The 22,950-nt window shown below is 35.4% G+C and overlaps 1 protein-coding gene across 1 annotated transcript in view; it reads right to left on the reverse strand.

Annotated features, from left to right (window-relative positions):
* Positions 1–694: 694 nt before the first annotated feature.
* Positions 695–22,950, reverse strand: part of LOC121381794 (kinesin-like protein KIF17) — a 49,287-nt gene continuing 27,031 nt past the window's right edge. Inside the window, exons 11-18 of the mRNA XM_041511149.1 lie at positions 20,682–20,740; positions 19,921–20,024; positions 18,493–18,608; positions 13,369–13,478; positions 12,422–12,689; positions 8,321–8,376; positions 7,292–7,385; positions 695–6,946 (exon numbers count right to left, since the gene is read on the reverse strand). Of these exons, the coding sequence (XP_041367083.1) occupies positions 6,747–6,946; positions 7,292–7,385; positions 8,321–8,376; positions 12,422–12,689; positions 13,369–13,478; positions 18,493–18,608; positions 19,921–20,024; positions 20,682–20,740 (1,007 nt within the window). The 3' untranslated portion in view covers positions 695–6,746. The remainder of the gene's footprint in view (positions 6,947–7,291; positions 7,386–8,320; positions 8,377–12,421; positions 12,690–13,368; positions 13,479–18,492; positions 18,609–19,920; positions 20,025–20,681; positions 20,741–22,950) is intronic.

Below are 22,950 nucleotides of genomic sequence, written 5' to 3' on the forward strand. Positions count from 1 at the left end.
GCATTTTTAAAATATAATTAAAATTTTAGACTTCCAAAATATATCAATATTAACTTTCCGAAGAGTACTCGACAGAATCATTAACAAGTTTCTGAACTAAAATTTTGTAAATTCCAAAATATCTCGCTATTGGTTTGTTGAAAGTGATCCAGAGGACCATTGTACCAAGTTTCAGAACAATTCAAACAAAACTCTAGAAGATAAGACTTTAAAAGGGAAATTTGACGGATGAACAATGTATGACAAATGGACACGGGACAAATGGGTGTTACAAAAGCTACATTAACAATAAATATTACATATAGAACATAGCTCTGAAGTGCGTTTTACAGGTGTGCTACATAAAGAGTTCTTTGTACAATAGTTGACTGTGTTGATGTGTATATGGTATATACATTATGTGGAATGTTTAAATGGCAACAATGACAAATATGGACGGATTTCAAAGACCAATAAGTTATCTACACCAACTTGAAATAAAATTAAATGTACATGTATTAAAATATTTCTTGGACACTTTTTAAAGTTTTTGTTTAATAACACCACTAGAGCACATTGATTTATTAATCATCAACTATTGGATGTCAAACATTTGGTAATTCTGACATATAGTCTTAGACAGGAAACCCGCTACATTTTCCTCATTAGTAGCAATGGATCTTTTATATGCACCATCCCAGACAAGATAGCACATACCTTGGCCTTTGATACACCAGTCATGGTGCACTGGCTGGAAGAAGAAATAATCCAATGGGCCCACTGATGGGAATCGATCCTAGACAGACTGAGCATCAAGTGAGCATTTTACCACAGGGCTATGTCCTACCCTTGAACTCTTTTCAAATTCATAATTAATAGATCTCTTTTAAAAAGGCAATTACTAGTAATAGGTGAACTGCTCCGTAAATGTTGTACAGATATGGACCCATTTCTCTTAAATGACTTTATCATCTATAGGTTATCAGGCATGTTATTTCTCATGACTAACATGTATATAACTATATTAAAATGTGGACGAAAAACAAAATTTCATTTTATTTGATAATTATGTTAAGATGTGGGTGGAATAAAACAATTTCATATTGTTAATATAAATATTTGAAAATGTGGTCTGAATTCCTTCAATTGACAATATCTACACTGATTGACAAAATCATGCTAAATAACTTCAGTCTCTTAACTTGTCAAATTAATACTTATTTTGATTTGTTAAATATTAATACACTTGGAGCAAATACAAAAAATATATTGTTTCCAACCATTACAATAGAACAATTCGTGTACGTACACCCATTTTGTTTATCACAGAACATGTCATGTCTATAACGCCACAGAATAGGATGCCTCACCTAGCAGAAACTGACTTGATGTGGCTGACAATTGCATTCATAGATGTTCATTTCAATGTTTTAAAAACATTATACTAAAATAAAAAAATAAAAATAAAAAAATTAAACTAATGATGTTTTTAAAATATACAATTAAAATGTTAATTTAATTATTATTATAATGCATTGTTATGCACATCGAAAGTCGCAACTATAAACCAAGTTTCACTGATGTATGACTTATAGTTTGACAAAAATGGATCTACATGTCAAACTTTTAACTTGACTAAATGAAAACATTGATGCCATCAACACCGGAAACATAATGCCTATGGTATATCTTGTCTTTTTACTTTATGAAGGCGAGACAATAAATACATTCAATATGCATTATGTGAAAAAATATAAAACAATTCATGTATGTACACAATTTTCTTTTTATCACAGGACACAACATTAGATCTATAAAGTCATAATAACAATAATTCAACACATTCTCCTATTCATATCCACAAGATTAATCTTTCAAACTTTTTGTGTTGCCAGTACAAGAAACAACTTGTAGAAAACTGACTGTAAACCAAATATTATATATTATCTGGAATATCTGTAATTAAAAATTAAAGACTAATTTACGCACAATCATAAATATTGGACAGAGACGCAACAAACCTAAGATGTTACAAATAAAAGCTAAAAACACTTCAACATTAGTTTATGATGTAATCACAATAAAAAGTAATTACAATAAAACCTGTAAAATAACAGTACATGTGTTTTGTTAAATAATATTACCAACTGTTTTTCAATCTCAGTTCTGTTTCTTGTTTATCTAAAATGTATTTCATCATTCAGAGTTTACAGTAATTTCAAAATGTACACCACAGAATTAAAAGATTGTAACACACCCAAACGCAGATCTTCAAAATGTCCAGTTTCTTTTTCATGGTTCTTTACAAAATGTCCATAAATCACCAGAAAAAAATATCGGGTTGTGTCATGTTAAAACCACAAGGCCTAATTTAAGAAGTGTTTATGTTTAGACCTCATGAATAACAAATAGTCAGAAAACAAACATTTAAAATAAAGCATAAAACAATTCCCCATTTAACCTAAAAACTTATCAAATGAACCATAACTGTTAAATATTTCATTAGTTCATTTTGAACTTATAATCTAACCCTATAATCTATTATTTATACAAATCATTATTTGATTACATTATAGAGTGCGTTAGCTATCATTCTTCTCTGGCAAGGGATGGTGTTATGAATGCATGACTAGAACCAAGGCAAAAATACACAAGCTCAGCCTTTATTGTATATTTGTAAGGTAGGCCTTCATGTCTCAAACGACTATCACCACAGTAGTGTATAATGTGTTAAAACAAAATATCACCAATATATAATACTTATTTCTTTACCCTATTCTGGCATAACAGGCATGCATGAATAGAACTAAAGCGAAATATATTCAAGTGGAAAAACTATGGCACAAGTGACAAACATTCCACTAGCTTCCAGCGCTTATAATTATGACCACAGAATGAGAAATAAATAGAAAACCTCATTATAGCAACCGGTACCTAAACACATGACAAAGCTATTAAAGACACAGGTACCAAAACATAGGACAAAGCTATTATACATGTAGATACCAAAATACTGAATGAAAGTGAGACAGTTTTCAAAACCATAAATAATCACGTAAAATTTGACCACTGCTTGTGAATGGACACCAAAAATAAGTTGTCACGTCTAGTAATCTTTGTTTATAACCAGTCATCAAAACAGTGTTTTGTTCAAAAGAGATGGACAGTGAGGAATATTTTAAAATAACCTCTCAGTCTGCAAGGCCTGATGTTGAACTGGGAGGTTTTTAAAAAAGAACTACCACTATAACAGATTCACTTAAATATTTCATTAAACATGGCTTTGCAAACTCATTAAAACATACTTTTATTGGTTCAGTCATAAAGATCCTGGGTGAGTTACTGCAGTAGGGTCAAATCTTGCCACCTGACAGTGTGTTTAAATATTAATGAAAAACATCACCTGTTCATGCTTGTCAAAGTTGGCATCTTGTTAAATTCAAAATTAGACAAAGGCATAATTTTAGAGGGAATACGTTAAAATAAATATAGTAAGTGAAATAATTCAGATTTTATAGGAAAAATAAATAGCAAATGGAAAATAAATAAAGTCATAACATAGGAACACAAACAACATTGCACTTTTAATAAATATGACACGAGGAAGGACAACAAGACAATCTATACATCACATCTATATGACAACAATAACCCGGGTAATAACTTAAATATAAAGGTAAAAATAACTACCATTATGATGTGTTTCAAGTAACTGTGGTCTAGGATTCTTACGTGTAGCACAAAATGTGTCAAATATAATTGTGAATATAACATTTAATGTTTTACACTCACATAACGTAAAGCATCAGAAATTTAAGTTTTGCTTTTGACACAATATTTAACAATTGAACCGTATGAAATTAATTTTATTTTGTATTTTTGTTGTTTTGTTTTTAAACAAATAAAATACTGATTAATAGTTGGAATGCATTTAATGGAATTAGGAATTAAATAAACTGCTCTTGATAAATATTTTACATAACATTAAAATAGTAATAACATTCATGTAGCAATAACTAATATTAAACCATTTTGCAAATGTTAAGGATGTTTTATTTTTTATTGCAACTCATGAATTGAATGTCTTGAGCTATAAGAATGAAAATGTACAAAGGAATGTTTGCAATTGTGAACAAACATTACTATAAGTATTTCACTAGAAAACCAGAACAATTGCCATTTCCCTGATAATCTCAGCACTCAAATGTATTTAAGTACAGTCAGACCTCGTTATAATGACCACCTCTGTCCCATGGTCACTCTGTCATTACACTGTGTTTGACGCTGTCATGATTACCATCCAAAGTAAGATTTAATGGCTCTGTGCGAGATTCAAGGTGACTATAACAGTCACCTATACATTACAAGCTTAGGTTGTTAAAAGTAATTAAACAATTTCTCTAATTCGATTCTTCTTTTGTCATTAAAAAAGAAGCATATGAAATAGAAATTTGTATGTTTGTTATAAATTTGCCCTTTCAGTGTCTGAAAGTGGATTATGTTATAATGCATGACATTTATCATATGTTGTATACATTTGTTTCCAATGTTGTATACATTTGTTTCCATATAACTTAAATCTGATGATGTAAATGTTATGATGATAGTCATTGCAACACGGTCTGACTGTGCTAGATACCAGTTACAAGAATTACATATTTACGTAGGATATATCAAGTTATAAATATGGCAACATTTTATAAGATTTTCCAGGACAAATATTCTGGATTCTTCTATCTATGGTTTTGTCTATATTTACAACCTTACAATAATAGCACACCAAAGACAAATTTATATAAATTGGCCACTATCATCAGACAGCTTTACCTTTTGTCATACTAAGTTTGTGACATCACACTCTGCGGTTTCCTCAGTAGTGAGGTGGAATGTACAACAGATACTACAGAAACCGTGTTAATGGAAGATTCACCCAGTAATTATACTTAAACAATTTGTGTAACAGCAAGCACTAACTACATGGCACAGTACATATCAAACAACACTATCGCCCTTCCCAGTCTCCTAGAACATTGCTTTTTGTAAATAATTTTAGTTTGATTTAATGTAAGAGGAAAAGTAAAAGTGTTTTGGAAATATATAACAAACAAAAAATACTATTTTAAATTAGTGTCCAATTTAGAAAACAATCAGCTCAGAAAAAATAACTTGTAGTAAATACGACAGTAAATAAAACCAGTGTTCCCTGTAGGAAGGACTATAGTTTCAATTATGAAAATAGTATTTCATTGTTATTAAGTACAAACAACATATACGAGTCTACACAACAAGACATTATGCATCATCAACAGTTTGTACCAAGAGACAGCCAATATTCACAATCATCAGAGATTTTCACACTGCAGATCTTACTGTATCTAGCTAATTTATTTATAACCATATATACCAGCTCTTGGCCCTGGCATCTGTAGAAAACTTTAATTGTTTTCTCTTCTCATGAATACTTATCCTGGCCTCTGGGTAACAGAGTATTTCTTCTCTGTCCTATGGACTGGTCCGAACTTCCTAACAGTTGATTGGTCAAAATCTTCCATGTGTCAAGGGTCACCTCTTCCAATCATGATATATACTTTCTCTTCATTCTTCTTTGCTTTTGCAGTCCGGATGTATTTCTTTTAAGTTCTTTCGTTTTTTGGGGGGAAATTCAGTGTTACCCACAGGCCAGGATAATATGCAAAGAAATTAATATTTGGTCTGAGCTAGTGGAACTAATTGTTTGTACTTATATCATATCACAGCAGCAAATGGACTTTTTTAAGTCACCTCTTCCGAAAAACACCCAGTTTCTATCATCTTTAGATACCGAGATATTAATAAATATGTATTAAAAAAGCACCCACCCAAAGACCAAGATGATGGCCATCTTGAAATTTAAAATGGCTACACTAAACTATTTAAGAAAAACCAGGTGGTAGTGAACTTTTAATGAAGCATATATGTGGCGGGCACAATCGGAAGCAGATTCACTGGATAAGGCATGTCGTGGAACCTGTCCCCATTTCTAATATACTCAGTCATCATTCTGTTATTTACCGATTTCACTGTCACCAAAGACCCAGCATCTGTTCAAACAGAACTGTTGATTTATACTTGTCTTTTTGTATATGATCAAACCTGTCAAAAGCCCACCTCTTCTTCTGGATTTTACTTATGTTTAACCTACCAGTCATTTCTTAATACTTCCGACTATAAAAAACACTCAAAAGGACATAAAAAAAACTTGGGCCTTTTACTAAGATTTATTTATTTATCTACCACCAGGAATGTTTTGTGGATGTGACCCCCACATCCCACCCCACCGTTTCTGCCCTTTTTACTTTTGCAGTTCTTAGCTTTGAAACAATATGTATCACAAAATGTACTGGTCCATTACCAAAATTACTGGTAATGTTCATGGCAATTTATGCATTTGTTTATAGATATGAGTTTGTTGTACAACGTAACGTTTACATATTGCTTCATTCTACTGGTGAAAAACAGACATCCTGTCATCAAATTATTGAAAATTTCTGACAAGTGGATCCCTACCATCTTTGTTTTTTTTTGTAAATCTAACTAAAATGGGTACAATATCAGAGTTAAAACGGTGAAATCCTTTCATTTGTATTTTAGCTTGTTAGTGGAACACGGTGATAAATTGTTTTAAAATGTCAGTCCAACAAAGGTGAAAGTTGAAACCCATTCCTGTTAAGTAAGACTAAGAAGCTGACACCCACAATTGACAACATAAAGACAAGTTAAAACTTGTATCATTCCATTCCCCTCTTCTTCCTAGATTTCTTGATGCCCGAGGACGACAGTGACTCCAATCTGGCCGGTCTTCGAACGAGGGAGTCATCGGTGGTCAGCTGACCATGGACCTGGGCCGCTCGCAAACCTCGGGTCACCGAGTCATCGGGTCGCTCAATCGTGCCGTTAATACCGTAAGACTCACGCACGTCACGCATGTCTGCAACAACAGTAAAATATTTTGATATGATTTCATCAAACAAACTAAAGAAAAGAGAAAATAAAATTTGACAATTCCATTTATATCAACATTTGAAACAACTAAGAAAATGACAAATTAAATAATTAAATGAGTTGTAAATTTTCCAAGATTAAAAAAAAAAGCAAATCCATAACTGAAAAGTATGTTAAAAAAATTTAATAAAAAAATTAAAAAAAAATTAACACACACAATCAATATATAAACACTGGAAAAATATCAGTGTCCTTTGCCAGTTTTTATTATGGAGGTAATTTTTAAATTAAATCATAAAAATTTGTGAGCAGCTTTAACATTGGGACTTACTCATCTTCCCCATACCCTCTGGAGAGCTCAACAGCTGACTTGCTCTCTTCGGCTGGAAATACGCCGACGACTGGTCATCACTCCTCCGCAACTTCTACAAGGTGTTGACAAAAAAGAAAAGAAGAATTACACTACCAGTTATAAAGGCAAATGTTTGATGTAACCACACCAGCTCATAAATATCAAATGGGCTTACGTTTTTTTAAATATATATATTTTTTTTCATTACAAATATGTTTTACTAAAATCCCCCTCGTCACAAAAATAGTCAAGTTAAAGGCAACCTGCGTTTGTTTTAAGATAGCCTAAATGAATATCAATTAAAAATTAACATTCGTTTCAGAACATTAAGACACTGCCTCTAAAATCTATTATTTACCAGCCTCGGTGGCGTCGTGGCAGGCCATCGGTCTACAGGCTGGTAGGTACTGGGTTCGGATCCCAGTCGAGGCATGGGATTTTTAATCTAGATACCGACTCCAAACCCTGAGTGAGTGCTCTGCAAGGCTCAATGGGTAGGTGTAAACCACTTTCACTGACCAGTGATCCATAACTGGTTCAACAAAGGCCATGGTTTGTGCTATCCTGCCTGTGGGAAGCGCAAATAAAAGATCCCTTGCTGCTAATCGGAAGAGTAACCCATGTAGTGGCGACAGCGGGTTTCCTCTCAAAATCTGTGTGGTCCTTAACCATATGTCTGACGCCATATAACCGTAAATAAAATGTGTTGAGTGCGTCGTTAAATAAAACATTTCTTTCTTTCTTTCTAAAATCTATTATTAACTAACAAATGTAAATCAGTTTACTCAACTTTAGTCTAAACATAAGGCTGTAGTAGAATCTCACCAATACAAATACAAACAGTCTCAACTTTTAAATCTTTTACAGGCAGGTGCCGTCCCTGGTTTGTGCAGTTCACATTTACGAGACTTTGTTAAAACTTAAGCCTGGACTTGAATGTTTTGTATACACATACAAGCCATGATTTGTGTAGGATCCACTGTTGAAAAGTGTTCATAAAGAACAAACCTCTCTTAGTCTGTCATCGTCAAAGTCACTGCCAGAGTCATACAGAAATTTCAAACCTAAATTTAGGGTCTTTTTAGGGACTTTTTAGGTTCAATGTAAGTAAAATTTAGGGACATTTTCAGGTGAATACAAACCTTTATTTCTTTAATTCCTCAAGTTTATGCTTCAGTTTATCCTCCAAATCAAGAGAAAATGCCATCTTCTCTTTTGCCCTTTCCCTTAAACAATTGGATTTTGTTACAAATGACAGGTTCCTTTCTTTCTCTGCCCTAATGGAGTATTCATCAGCTGTTTTAGTCAGGGATTCTGGGTCTAATGGAGTATTCATCAGCTGTTTTAGTCAGGGATTCTGGGTCTAATGGAGTATTCATCAGCTGTTTTAGTCAGGGATTCTGTGTCTAGTTTTGCTTGTATAACTTGCTGTTTGAGTTCCTCTATAGAATTTTCTAGATGTTTTCTCTTCTTTTTCTCCGACTCGGTTTTCTTTTTGTCCTTTTGTTCCTGCAGGTATGCTTCATACCTTTGTCTTGAGAGAGAAGCACTTTGAAGTAGTTCTTTCATAATGGGAACATTCAAAACACCACCAACAGATTGGACATAGTCACAAATTAATGGCTGAGCAACAAGTGATTGTTCTTGCAAATTCTCTACCTCCACCTCTTTGTTTACTGAAAAACCTCTTTCTACTGCAGCTTGCCCATGTGACAGTACTAAACACATTTTCACAACACCCATAATTTTAACATATTCGTCTTCAGACATGTGCTGGCAGAAAAAATCATCTAATCTGTCTTCATAGGGATTAAAATCTGAAAACTTGTCAGAACCAATTGAGGGAATGTTCTCCAAGAACTGTTCATATTGTCTGATGATTTCATCACAGTCTCTTTCCAGAATCCTGTTGCAACTTACTAAGTATGCCAGTGTACGTTTTAACTTAGATTTACACAGGCTGCTACTTGACACCATTTCCTTTGGGTTCAGCATTGATAGATTCCTCACAAGAGAATAGGTTACAGGACACTTTTCTAGCAATTTATTTAACAATTTCACAATGAAAACACGGCACTCCATTCTGAACTCCAAAACTTGCTTTCACTCACACTTTTCTGTGACTGCATTCTTTAATGCTTTTTCAGCAGAAAATCCCAACTCTAGTTTGGAATGTGTGACATATGTTCTTATCATCCAGATCAATGGAAAATAACTTGGACCCCTCTGCTGCATCAACAACATCAGACTTCAGGATTTTTTTCATGAGCATTCTAATTATGTTAGACAAGTCAGTCATCAGAAAGGGTGTCATAGGCCTATCTGTTTGAAAGTTTCCAAGAAATGGTTGCAAGTGCATTGCAATGTATCTAAAAAAACTCAAGTTTGGGCTTTATTAATGGGTCTCTTATTTTTAACGATACTACTTCATAGGACTTGTTGCTTGGTCTGCTTAACACTTTCTTGTCAACTTGCTTCACATGTGTAACAAGGTGCTCCTATATGAGAAGGGTCCTCTCACACACAGGAACATTTTCCATCCAGCGATGATTGACAAATTTTAGGGGCATAACACTACAACCTGTAACTCTCTGATAGTCCTCTCTCTTAGCTGGACTGTCTTTGAAAAGATAGTAGAGACTCGATAACAAAGAAGAAAGTCCCCATCCTGTTGCTTGTGCACCAGTTTTAAAGGCATTGTGCATTATGTGCAAGCCACATGATCCAATGTTTATCAGAGTAACATCATAATCCTTCTTAAATTGTTTGTTAATGAGTTCGAAAAAACTCCAATTAACATTAGGTCCATCCACAGAAATTTGCAGCATATCTTTTTCATGGAGTTTTAGATCTTTTATTCCTTTATTAAAATGTTCTACCATGTTGATGGCTGTGCCGTGGCCCATAAACACAGACCCCAGGTAACGAGAAACTACTTTGTTATCACACCAGTATCTCCCATAAACACAGACCCCAGGTAACGAGAAACTACTTTGTTATCACACCAGTATCTCCCATAAACACAGACCCCAGGTAACGAGAAACTACTTTGTTATCACACCAGTATCTCACATAAACACAGACCCCAGGTAACGAGAAACTACTTTGTTATCACACCAGTATCTCACATAAACACAGACCCCAGGTAACGAGAAACTACTTTGTTATCACACCAGTATCACAGACCCCAGGTAACGAGAACTACTTTGTTATCACACCAGTATCTCACATAAACCAGACCCCAGGTAACGAGAAACTACTTTGTTATCACACCAGTATCTCACATAAACACAGACCCCAGGTAACGAGAAACTACTTTGTTATCACACCAGTATCTCACATAAACACAGACCCCAGGTAACGAGAAACTACTTTGTTATCACACCAGTATCTCCCATAAACACAGACCCCAGGTAACGAGAAACTACTTTGTTATCACACCAGTATCTCCCATAAACACAGACCCCAGGTAACGAGAAACTACTTTGTTATCACACCAGTATCTCACATGGAAATCCATTTGTTTTAACTGAGATTTTTTATTCAGACTTTCATCAAAGAGGACTACAAAGTAGCCCTTTATGTCCTGTATTAATAAGGATTTTAAATGTTCTGCAATTCCATAAACAGCTAGATATGCAGTTTTTCACTCCCCACATTGGAATTTGTCTGCAATGTTGCTATCTGGAAACATCGTTTTGAAAAGGTTTCCTGTTATTTCATTTGATTTGTAAGAATTGTGTGTAACAATTGTTTGGATTGTCCATAAAATTTCCGATTTCAAAACATCGTTTTTTGGTACATAATCTTGAACACTTTTACTAGTCGATGGGGTGGAAGAACCAACAGGGGGCGTTGTACTGGGAGGTTTTGGTATGGTAAAGTTAACAACAGATTGTTGCACAACAGTTGAGTGATAATTAGTTTTATGTTTTTCACTTCTTTCATGGGACTTTAACGCACCCTCGCCCATCTTTCCAAGATCTATAAGTTTTTTACATTTACAATACGCACTGCGTTTGTGTTCTGCCTTTGTTACCCACGTGTATGTTGTCTGCCATCTGTTGTTAAACACACATTTACCCATTTCGATGAGTCAACAAGTCTTAGTGTTAGCAAATTCAAAACGGCCAAAGACTAAAACTTTGCTATCCGCCATTTGCAATGACCTTCTAACTCGACAAAATAATGGGAGTGTTCAAGCGGGCCATCGGAATCGACAGAGAACTGTCCCACACATTTTCATAAACATAAATACGTAGAATCCACATAGGCATAAATGTCTGATTCAGTTCAGATAATTTTAGAATATTCTGTTTTATTTAGTTTGCACCGAGATTAAGACTCTTGATTAGTATTTTAGAAACGTGTTTCATTTTAGAATGACCAATCAAGCACTCCCTGAAAGTTACGAATGAATCCTTAGAACTACAAACAATACTGAATATTGACAATGTTTTACGAATGAATCGTTGGGATAATTTTGGCATTGTTTACACAACGTTCGAGCGAGCACATAGATCAACAAATGAAAGTGGATATCAATGAATTTTTGGCAATTATCCGGAAGAAGAAAAATGTCTATCAATTTCAGGGCTTATATGGCCCAATTTAGGGTCTTTTGTGAACTTGCCCGTAAAATATAGGGCTTTTTAGGGCTAGATCATCAAAATAGGGACAGTTGCATGTTTTCATTTAAAATTTTAATCAACATTAACCGACCTAAAATATAATACAACTTAGAAAAACCCATGAAAATAATACTTACCAATTCAAATATGAACTTTATTTTATGTATTTATAAAAACTGTAAGTGAAAATATGTGAGTAAAAGTTACACATTTCTACCCCCTTTTTGTCAAAATGAATCGAGTAGTCAGAAGGTTAACACGCAATGAGATGAACATTCACAGATGCAACAATAAACCACATTTAATTAATTTAGAATTTATAGTTACTGACAAATGGTGTTAAAAGCATAAACTTATCATTGAAGCCGGACACATATATTGGCATACATTAATGCATCTTTAAAAAAATTTTTAAAACACCCCCCAAAATACCCATCTATAAAATATATTTCATCAGTGTTTAAACTACATCACACACCTGGACCACTAGCTGGAAGTGACGTTCTTTCTACGACTAACTTGGGCAGAATCCACTTGTGTTCATCCTCGTCCCACTTGCACTCCATTTTCACTTTGTCGAGGTTGTAGTAGTTGCAGTCTCGACGGAGACATGGGTGGATCCGGTTTACGATGGCTTCAAGCAGCTTCATTTGCTTTTCTTGTTTCCGTATCGTGTCAAGGTAGTCGATTCTGTCAAACTCAAACTCTGACTGCATGTCTATCAAGTCTCTTTGCAAGGACTCCACCTAAAATAAATATTACAAGGTAAATTTGTTGACACATGTTATAAAACATATAGAGAGTAAAAGAAACTTGAAGTTACATGTATGTTTCTACCCATGTACAGAAACTGAGTATTATAGTAATGCTATGTTTTAGGTTGTTTAAAAAAATATTGTGAAATGTTTTGGTTTCAACTTTGGTGAAAATATGTGTCGTTTTTGTGTCTTTTTCTGTGGAAATAATGACAAATTTATAATAATAATATATTTCACAACATGAGGAAGTAAAAAGAAAAATATATTTCAAGAACCAATTATATAAAAAATAACCCCCAGCAGAAGCTAGACTGGTTGACTGGTAGTACATTCTTCCCTTTATTATTGAAGCACTGCAGAAATGCCGAAGTGAGCAGCTAACAGCGTATATGTTGATTGTTTGTGTCACTTGTTCAGGATGTTTCCATTTCTTAATAGTTTGTAGTTAACACAATGACTTTCAAATGACATTAAAATATCCTTGCATTTTAACCAATACACATGTGCTTTTTAATGTTGAATCATTCTTGAAAAATGTCAAGGATTTATTTTGCTGACACACTGGTCGAATTTCTTGTATTAATAATTTGCTCATATTAATGTCATAATTTACAGTATTTGAGTCAGACCTACGACCCTGTAGTATCAAATACAGTGTCATCACTACCTTTTCTTTTTCCTTTTCGAGAAGTTTATTCTTTGCTTTGAGTTCTTCATGGATGTTATCATAGATGCCCAGCATTTTCATATCATCATCATCCATGTTAGCAATCGCCTCTGCAAGAACAGAAACAACAACAATACATTGAATAACACAGGAATGTTCACTGGAGACAATTTATCTTATGAGTGGTTTATCGCTAGAAAATCCGGCCTCGGTCGCGTTGTGGTTAGGCCATCGGTCTACAGGCTGGTAGGTACTGGGTTCGGATCCCAGTCGAGGCATGGGATTTTTAATTCAGATACTGACTCCAAATCCCGAGTGAGTGCTCCGCAAGGCTCAATGGGTAGGTGTAAACCACTTGCACCAACCAGTGATCCATAAGTGGTTCAATAAAGACCATGGTTTGTGCTATCCTGCCTGTGGGAAGCGCAAATAAAAGATCCCTTGCTGCTAATCGGAAATAGTAGCCCATGTAGTGGCGATAGCGGGTTTCCTCTCAAAATCTGTGTGGTCCTTAACCATATGTCTGACGCCATATAACTGTAAATAAAATGTGTTGAGTGCGTTGTTAAATAAAACATTTCTTTCTTTCTAGCTAGAAAAAGACAGTTCATTATGTTTGGAAACCGTAAGTTAGTTGCAAGACAAATTGTCTACAACAGCCATGAGTTGATTATTCTATTTCTTACATACCTTAGGAAACAGCATACTTAAACAATAAAATTATTCTATTGTGGAACTGTCACAACACATGAAAACATTGTTTTATGAATATGTCCTGGGTCACCACCAAATCACTAATGGACCACTCAAGTTGTGGTTGGAAATAAGCGTAACATTTTAATGTAATTATTTAATATCTTAATATCTTTTAATGAACCACCAATAACTATACTGTTGGAAAAAAATAAGGTATCACATAAACATAACACAGCATATAGTGACTGCAACCCCTCAGTTCATGGTGTCAACAGCTGACCATGTTACTGACAGTCATTTGACATTACTGACATTCAATCCCACATTACATATAGTGACTGCAACCCCTCAGTTCATGGTGTCAACAGCTGACCATGTTACTGACAGTCATTTGACAATACTGACATTCAATCCCACATTATATATAGTGACTGCAACACCTCAGTTCATGGTGTCAACAGCTGACCATGTTACTGACAGTCATTTGACACTACTGACATTCAATCCCACATTACATATAGTGACTGCAACCCCTCAGTTCATGGTGTCAACAGCTGACCATGTTACTGACGATCATTTGACAATACTGACATTCAATCCCACATTATATATAGTGACTGCAACACCTCAGTTCATGGTGTCAACAGCTGACCATGTTACTGACAGTCATTTGACACTACTGACATTCAATCCCACATTATTACTTTGTATCAAATACAGATATTCAGGGCATAAAATTTGGACTGTGCAAAAGCTGTAATCGCTCGTCAGAAAATAAAAAACTCCGTGTGTTAGCTAATATCATCAATATATTGAAAAACTTCATGCGGTGGGAAATCCCTGACCTAGATGTACGTCATATGACAAGTGCTTGATGGTAATGCTCTAACCAGCTTTCCATCTGTCGTTCAACGTGTCCAGCTATTTTCTTCATGACTACCATCACTTTCATTATAAAACACTACCTACGTTGGCACGCCACCAACATATCTACAATTCGCTGACATTTGCAGTCGTCATGATATTCGGTGTTTGAAGCACGTCACAGAACTTTTATGAGTAGTTTCTTACAATATTATATTATATACCGATGCAATTTAATGACCTACAACAATGACCCGAGAGTGTCACAAATAACGGGGTACAAACCGGCTAGTTGTAAAATGAAATGACCTACAACAATGACCCGAGAGTGTCAGAAATAACGGGGTACAAACCGGCTAGTTGTAAATGACCTACAACAATGACCCGAGAGTGTCAGAAATAACGGGGTACACAACGGCTAGTTGTAAATGACCTACAACAATGACCCGAGAGTGTCAGAAATAACGGGGTACACACCGGCTAGTTATAAAATGAAATGACCTACAACAATGACCCGAGAGTGTCACAAATAACGGGGTACAAACCGGCTAGTTGTAAAATGAAATGACCTACAACAATGACCCGAGAGTGTCACAAATAACGGGGTACAAACCGGCTAGTTGTAAAATGAAATGACCTACAACAATGACCCGAGAGTGTCACAAATAACGGGGTACAAACCGGCTAGTTGTAAAATGAAATGACCTACAACAATGACCCGAGAGTGTCACAAATAACGTGGTACAAACCGGCTAGTTGTAAAATGAAATGACCTACAACAATGACCCGAGAGTGTCACAAATAACGTGGTACAAACCGGCTAGTTGTAAAATGAAATGACCTACAACAATGACCCGAGAGTGTCAGAAATAACGGGGTACACACCGGCTAGTTGTAAAATGAAATGACCTACAACAATGACCCGAGAGTGTCACAAATAACGGGGTACAAACCGGCTAGTTGTAAAATGAAATGACCTACAACAATGACCCGAGAGTGTCACAAATAACGGGGTACAAACCGGCTAGTTGTAAAATGAAATGACCTACAACAATGACCCGAGAGTGTCAAAATAATGGGGTACACACCGGCTAGTTGTAAATGACCTACAACAATGACCCGAGAGTGTCAGAAATAACGTGGTACAAACCGGCTAGTTGTAAAATGACCTACAACAATGACCCGAGAGTGTCACAAATAACGGGGTACACACCGGCTAGTTGTGAAATGAAATGACCTACAACAATGACCCGAGAGTGTCACAAATAACGTGGTACAAACCGGCTAGTTGTAAAATGAAATGACCTACAACAATGACCAGAGAGTGTCACAAATAACGTGGTACAAACCGGCTAGTTGTAAAATGAAATGACCTACAACAATGACCCGAGAGTGTCACAAATAACGGGGTTCAAACCGGCTAGTTGTAAAATTAAATGACCTACAACAATGACCCGAGAGTGTCACAAATAACGTGGTACAAACCGGCTAGTTGTAAAATGAAATGACCTACAACAATGACCCGAGAGTGTCACAAATAACGGGGTACACACCGGCTACTTGTAAAATGAAATGACCTACAACAATGACCCGAGAGTGTCAGAAATAACGGGGTACACACCGGCTAGTTGTAAAATGAAATGACCTACAACAATGACCCGAGAGTGTCACAAATAACGGGGTACACACCGGCTAGTTGTAAAATGAAATGACCTACAACAATGACCCGAGAGTGTCACAAATAACGGGGTACAAACCGGCTAGTTGTAAAATGAAATGACCTACAACAATGACCCGAGAGTGTCACAAATAACGGGGTACAAACCGGCTAGTTGTAAAATGAAATGACCTACAACAATGACCCGAGAGTGTCACAAATAACGGGGTACAAACCGGCTAGTTGTAAAATGAAATGACCTACAACAATGACCCGAGAGTGTCACAAATAACGGGGTACAAACCGGCTAGTTGTAAAATGAAATGACCTACAACAATGACCCGAGAGTGTCAGAAATAACGGGGTACAAACCGGCTAGTTGTAAAATGAAATGACCTACAACAATGACCCGAGAGTGTCACAAATAACGGGGTACAAACCGGCTAGTTGTAAAATGAAATGACCTACAACAATGACCCGAGAGTGTCACAAATAACGGGGTACAAACCGGCTAGTTGTAAAATGAAATGACCTACAACAATGACCCGAGAGTGTCACAAATAACGGGGTACAAACCGGCTAGTTGTAAAATGAAATGACCTACAACAATGACCCGAGAGTGTCAGAAATAACGGGGTACAAACCGGCTAGTTGTAAAACGAAATTACCTACAACAATGACCCGAGAGTGTCAGAAATAACGTGGTACAAACCGGCTAGTTGTAAAATGACCTACAACAATGACCCGAGAGTGTCAGAAATAACGGGGTACACACCGGCTAGTTGTAAAATGAAATGACCTACAACATTGACCCGAGAGTGTCAGAAATAACGGGGTATAAACCGGCTAGTTGTAAAATGAAATGACCTACAACAATGACCCGAGAGTGTCAGAAATAACGTGGTACAAACCGGCTAGTTGTAAAATGAAATGACCTACAACAATGACCCGAGTGTCAGAAATAACGTGGTACAAACCGGCTAGTTGTAAAATGACCTACAACAATGACCCGAGAGTGTCACAAATAACGGGGTACACACCGGCTAGTTGTAAAATGAAATGACCTACAACAATGACCCGAGAGTGTCACAAATAACGGGGTACAAACCGGCTAGTTGTAAAATGAAATGACCTACAACAATGACCCGAGTGTCACAAATAACGGGGTATACACCGGCTAGTTGTAAAATGAAATGACCTACAACAATGACCCAAGAGTGTCAGAAATAACGGGGTACAAACCGGCTAGTTGTAAAATGAAATGACCTACAACAATGACCCGAGTGTGTCAGAAATAACGGGGTACACACCGGCTAGTTGTAAATGACCTACAACAATGACCCGAGAGTGTCAGAAATAACGGGGTACACACCAGCTAGTTGTAAAATGAAATGACCTACAAAAATGACCCGAGAGTGTCAGAAATAACGGGGTACACACCGGCTAGTTGTAAAATGAAATGACCTACAATGACCCGAGAGTGTCAGAAATAACGGGGTACAAACCGGCTAGTTGTCAAATGAAATGACCTACAACAATGACCCGAGAGTGTCAGAAATAACAGGGTACAAACCGGCTAGTTGTAAAATGAAATGACCTACAACAATGACCCGAGAGTGTCAGAAATAACGGGGTACAAACCGGCTAGATGTAAAACGAAATTACCTCCAACAATGACCCGAGAATGTCAGAAACAACGGGGTACAAACCGGCTAGTTGTAAAACGAAATGACCTACAACAATGACCCGAGAGTGTCAGAAATAACGGGGTACACACCGGCTAGTTGTAAATGACCTACAACAATGACCCGAGAGTGTCAGAAATAATGGGGTACAAACCGGCTAGTTGTAAAACGAAATTACCTACAACAATGACCCGAGAGTGTCAGAAATAACGGGGTACACACCAGCTAGATGTAGTCTCCGTTCTTCAGCAAAGTTCAACCGCTGCTGATGTTTCTCCTTAAGGGCAGCATTAGACAGGTTCTCTCCCCCCACCATCTGCTCCTGCAGCAGTCGTAGCCTGAAATCAGTGTGTCATAGATAAAAACATTGTTTCACTTTCTTCAGATAATTGTCCAATACTCATTTGACACTGGACAAGTTGTTTAATCATTATACTTGTTATCGCTCAAAGTGTTTCCACTGATCAAAATGCTTCACTCTCTTATAGTCAATGGTCAAGACATTCCACTCTGTTACAGTCACTGTTCAAAATGCTTCACTCTCTTATAGTCAATGGTCAAGACATTCCACTCTGTTACAGTCACTGTTCAAATGCTTCACTCTCTTATAGTCAATGGTCAAGACATTCCACTCTGTTACAGTCACTGTTCAAAATGCTTCACTCTCTTATAGTCAATGGTCAAGACATTCCACTCTGTTAGTCACTGTTCAAAATGCTTCACTCTCTTATAGTCAATGGTCAAGACATTCCACTGTTAGTCACTGTTCAAAATGCTACACCTATTAAGGCTATTTATAGTCACTGTTCAAAATGCTTCACTCTCTTATAGTCAATGGTCAAAACATTCCACTCTGTTACAGTCACTGTTCAAAATGCTGCACCTATTAAGGCTATTTATAGTCACTTATCAAAATGTTTCACTCTCTTATAGTCAATGGTCAAAATAATTCACTGTTATAATCAATGGTCAAAATGTTTCAGTTATAATCAATGGTTAAAATGTTTCACTGTTATAATCAATGATCAAAATGTTTCATTGTTATAGTCAATGGTCAAAATGTTTCACTTATAATCAATGGTCAAAATGCTTCAGTCTGTTATTGTCAATGGTCAAAATGTTTCAGTTATAATCAATGGTCAAAATGTTTCACTGTTATAATCAATGGTCAAAATGTTTCACTGTTATAATCAATGGTCAAAATGTTTCACTCTGTTATAGTCAATGGTCAACATGTTTCACTGTTATAATCAATGGTCAAAATGTTTCACTGTTATAATAAATGGTCAAAATGTTTCACCATTATAATCAATGGTCAAAATGTTTCACTGTTATAGTCAATGGTCAAAATGTGTCACGGTTATAATCACTGGTCAAAATTCTTCAGTCTGTTATTGTCAATGGTCAAAATGTTTCACTCTGTTATAGTCACTGTTCAAAATGTTTCAGTTATAGTCAGTGGTCAAAATGTTTCACTGTTACTGTTGCACCTATTGGTCATTGGTCAAAATGTTTGAGCTATTTATAGTCAATTGTGAAAATGTTTCACTTTGTTATAATCACTGGTCAGAATGTTTCATCTTCTTACAATTAATGACCCTATCATGAACACTGCGTAAAATGTATCACCATTTCATAATTATACTTTACCTTCTCTTGGCCTCTTCTTGTACAGTTAAGTTTGATGTTTGTAACTGTGACTGTAATCCTTCTGGGAGAACATGCGCAGTCTCTGTATTCTGAACTGAAACAACCTACACAAAAAAAACAATTAATAAATTTTGTTTAACTTCAAGTGAGTATTTTAATCATCATTAAACTTTTTGGGTCAAATAATAATTTTAACTATTATCAATTCAGCAGTATCATTTTACAAGACTGCAAGAATATGTACATACTTTACTTCAAGTCGTCAAATAGTAATCAAGTCACAAATACAACAAAAAATATTTCATCAAATTATATACATCTCATGCTCCTCAGACATTGCATTTTTTTTTTTTTTTTTAAGGATTCTGTCGGAATTGTAAAAATATTAAAAGATAGATATTTTGGGATTCCAACTCATAATTGTACAGGCAACAGATTTTCAAACATTTCTTAGCACTACGATGTCATAAAATCATTGTAGGCTATGATATCACTACAACACATGCCATAGTACTGTTATAGCCTACGATGGTTTTATGAAAATTGAAATTGGCAAATATCCAAATAGTAACGGGTGTGAAATATGACAAACTGTTTTTAATACAATTCCATATACAGTAGAGTTATCGGTTTGGGGGCCACCCGATATATAACTATTAACAGAATTTTCACTTTTTGGAAATAATAAAAACCGTGTATAGAATTTATTTTTTATTTTAATTTAAACCCAAAGGCAATAATTACAGCTATTAAAAGCTTACTTTTGATGCATCACTGCTGGACTCTGATTCAATCACTGACTGCCCAGATGGGATGGACTCTGTGTAATAAAAACATTATGCATTAACTGAATGGTTACAAACAATATTAGTGTCAAACAGCACAATAATGCATATAATTCAAAGCAGGAAAAGAAAGGAATATTTGCTGAAAGAGGCGGTCCTGTGTTTGCCGCCAGTGTAAGATGTTTCCGACTAGCAGAGTCTGTAATAACTAAAAAAACACATTTTGTACAGTTTCTTGTTTTTCAACACCGGTCTCGGTGGAGTCATGGTTAAGCCATCGGACATAACACTGGTAGGTACAGGGTTCGCAGCCCGGTACCGGCTCCCACCCAGATCGAATTTTAATGACTCAATGTGTAGGTATAAGGCCACTACACTCTCTTCTCTCTCACTAACCACTAACAACTAACCCATTGTCCAGGACAGCGGGCCTGAACCTTAATTGGAAAAAAGCATGAAAATAAGTTGAAATGAAATGTTTTCAACATTTGTGTCTGCATATTGATTGTGTGTCTGGTGGTTCTCATACAGGTTGTAACTAGATTTTACTTTCCAATAAATCTGTACTAACGGAAAAAGATTTGTCTCGAAATAAGAATTATTTAGATTAAAATGTCTCCCCTCCAATAAACTGATTCAGTTAACACATAAAATGTCTCTTCCAATAAACTGAGCCAGTTAACACATAAAATATCTCCTCTCCAATAAACTGATTCAGTTAACACATAAAATGTCTCCTCCAATAAACTGATTCAGTTAACACATAAAATGTCTCCTCCAATAAACTGATTCAGTTAACACGTAAAATGTCTCCTCAAATAAACTGATTCAGTTAACACATAAAATGTCTCCTCCAATAAACTGATTCAGTTAACACATAAAATGTCTCTCCTCCAATAAACTGATTCAGTTAATACATAAAATGTCTCTTAAAATAAACTGATTCAGTTAATACATAAAATGTCTCTTAAAATAAACTGATTCAGTTAATACATAAAATGTCTCTCCTACAATAAACTGATTCAGTTACCACATAAAATGTCTCCTCCAATAAACTTAGCCAGCTAATACATAAAATGTCTCCTCCAATAAACTGATTCAGTTAACACATAAAATGTCTCCTCCAATAAACCGATTCAGTTAACACATAAAATGTCTCCCCTCCAATAAAATGATTTCAGTTAACACATAAAATGTCTCTCCTCCAATAAACTGATTCAGTTAACAAATAAAATGTCTCTCCTCCAATAAACTGATTCAGTTAACACATAAAATGTCTCCCCTCCAATAAACTGATTTCAGTTAACAAATAAAATGTCTCTCCTCCAATAAACTGATTCAGTTAACACATAAAATGTCTCTCCTCCAATAAACTGATTCAGTTAACACATAAAATGTCTCTCCTCCAATAAACTGATTCAGTTAACACATAAAATGTCTCTCCTCCAATAAACTGATTCAGTTAACAAATAAAATGTCTCTCCTCCAATAAACTGATTCAGTTAACAAATAAAATGTCTCTCCTCCAATAAACTGATTCAGTTAACAAATAAAATGTCTCTCCTCCAATAAACCGATTCAGTTAACACATAAAATGTCTCTCCTCCAATAAACTGATTCAGTTGACAAATAAAATGTCTCTCCTGCAATAAACTGATTCAGTTAACACATAAAATGTCTCCTCCAATAAACTCATTCAGTTAACACATAAAATGTCTCCCCTCCAATAAACTGATTCAGTTAACACATAAAATGTCTCCTCCAATAAACTGATTCAGTTAACACATAAAATGTCTCCTCCAATAAACTGATTCAGTTAATACATAAAATATCTCCTCCAATAAACTGAGCCAGTTAACACATAAAATGTCTCTCCTCAAACAAACTGATTCAGTTAACACATAAAATATCTCCTCCAATAAACTGATTCAGTTAACACATAAAATGTCTCCTCCAATAAACTGATTCAGTTAACACATAAAATGTCCCCTCCAATAAACTGATTCAGTTAACACATGAAATGTCTCCTAAAATAAACTGAGCCAGTTAATACATAAAATGTCTCCTCCAATAAACTGATTCAGTTAACACATAAAATGTCTCCTCCAATAAACTGATTCAGTTAACAAATAAAAAATGTGTGATATAATATTTAGGATTAATCTAATTTGTTAAAATAAAGGTTAAATAATTTTTAAACATGTATTATGATGACAAACACGTGCAACTATAAACCAGTTTTATT

Source organism: Gigantopelta aegis, chromosome 9 (assembly GCF_016097555.1).
Source record: "Gigantopelta aegis isolate Gae_Host chromosome 9, Gae_host_genome, whole genome shotgun sequence".
Taxonomy (NCBI): domain Eukaryota; kingdom Metazoa; phylum Mollusca; class Gastropoda; order Neomphalida; family Peltospiridae; genus Gigantopelta; species Gigantopelta aegis.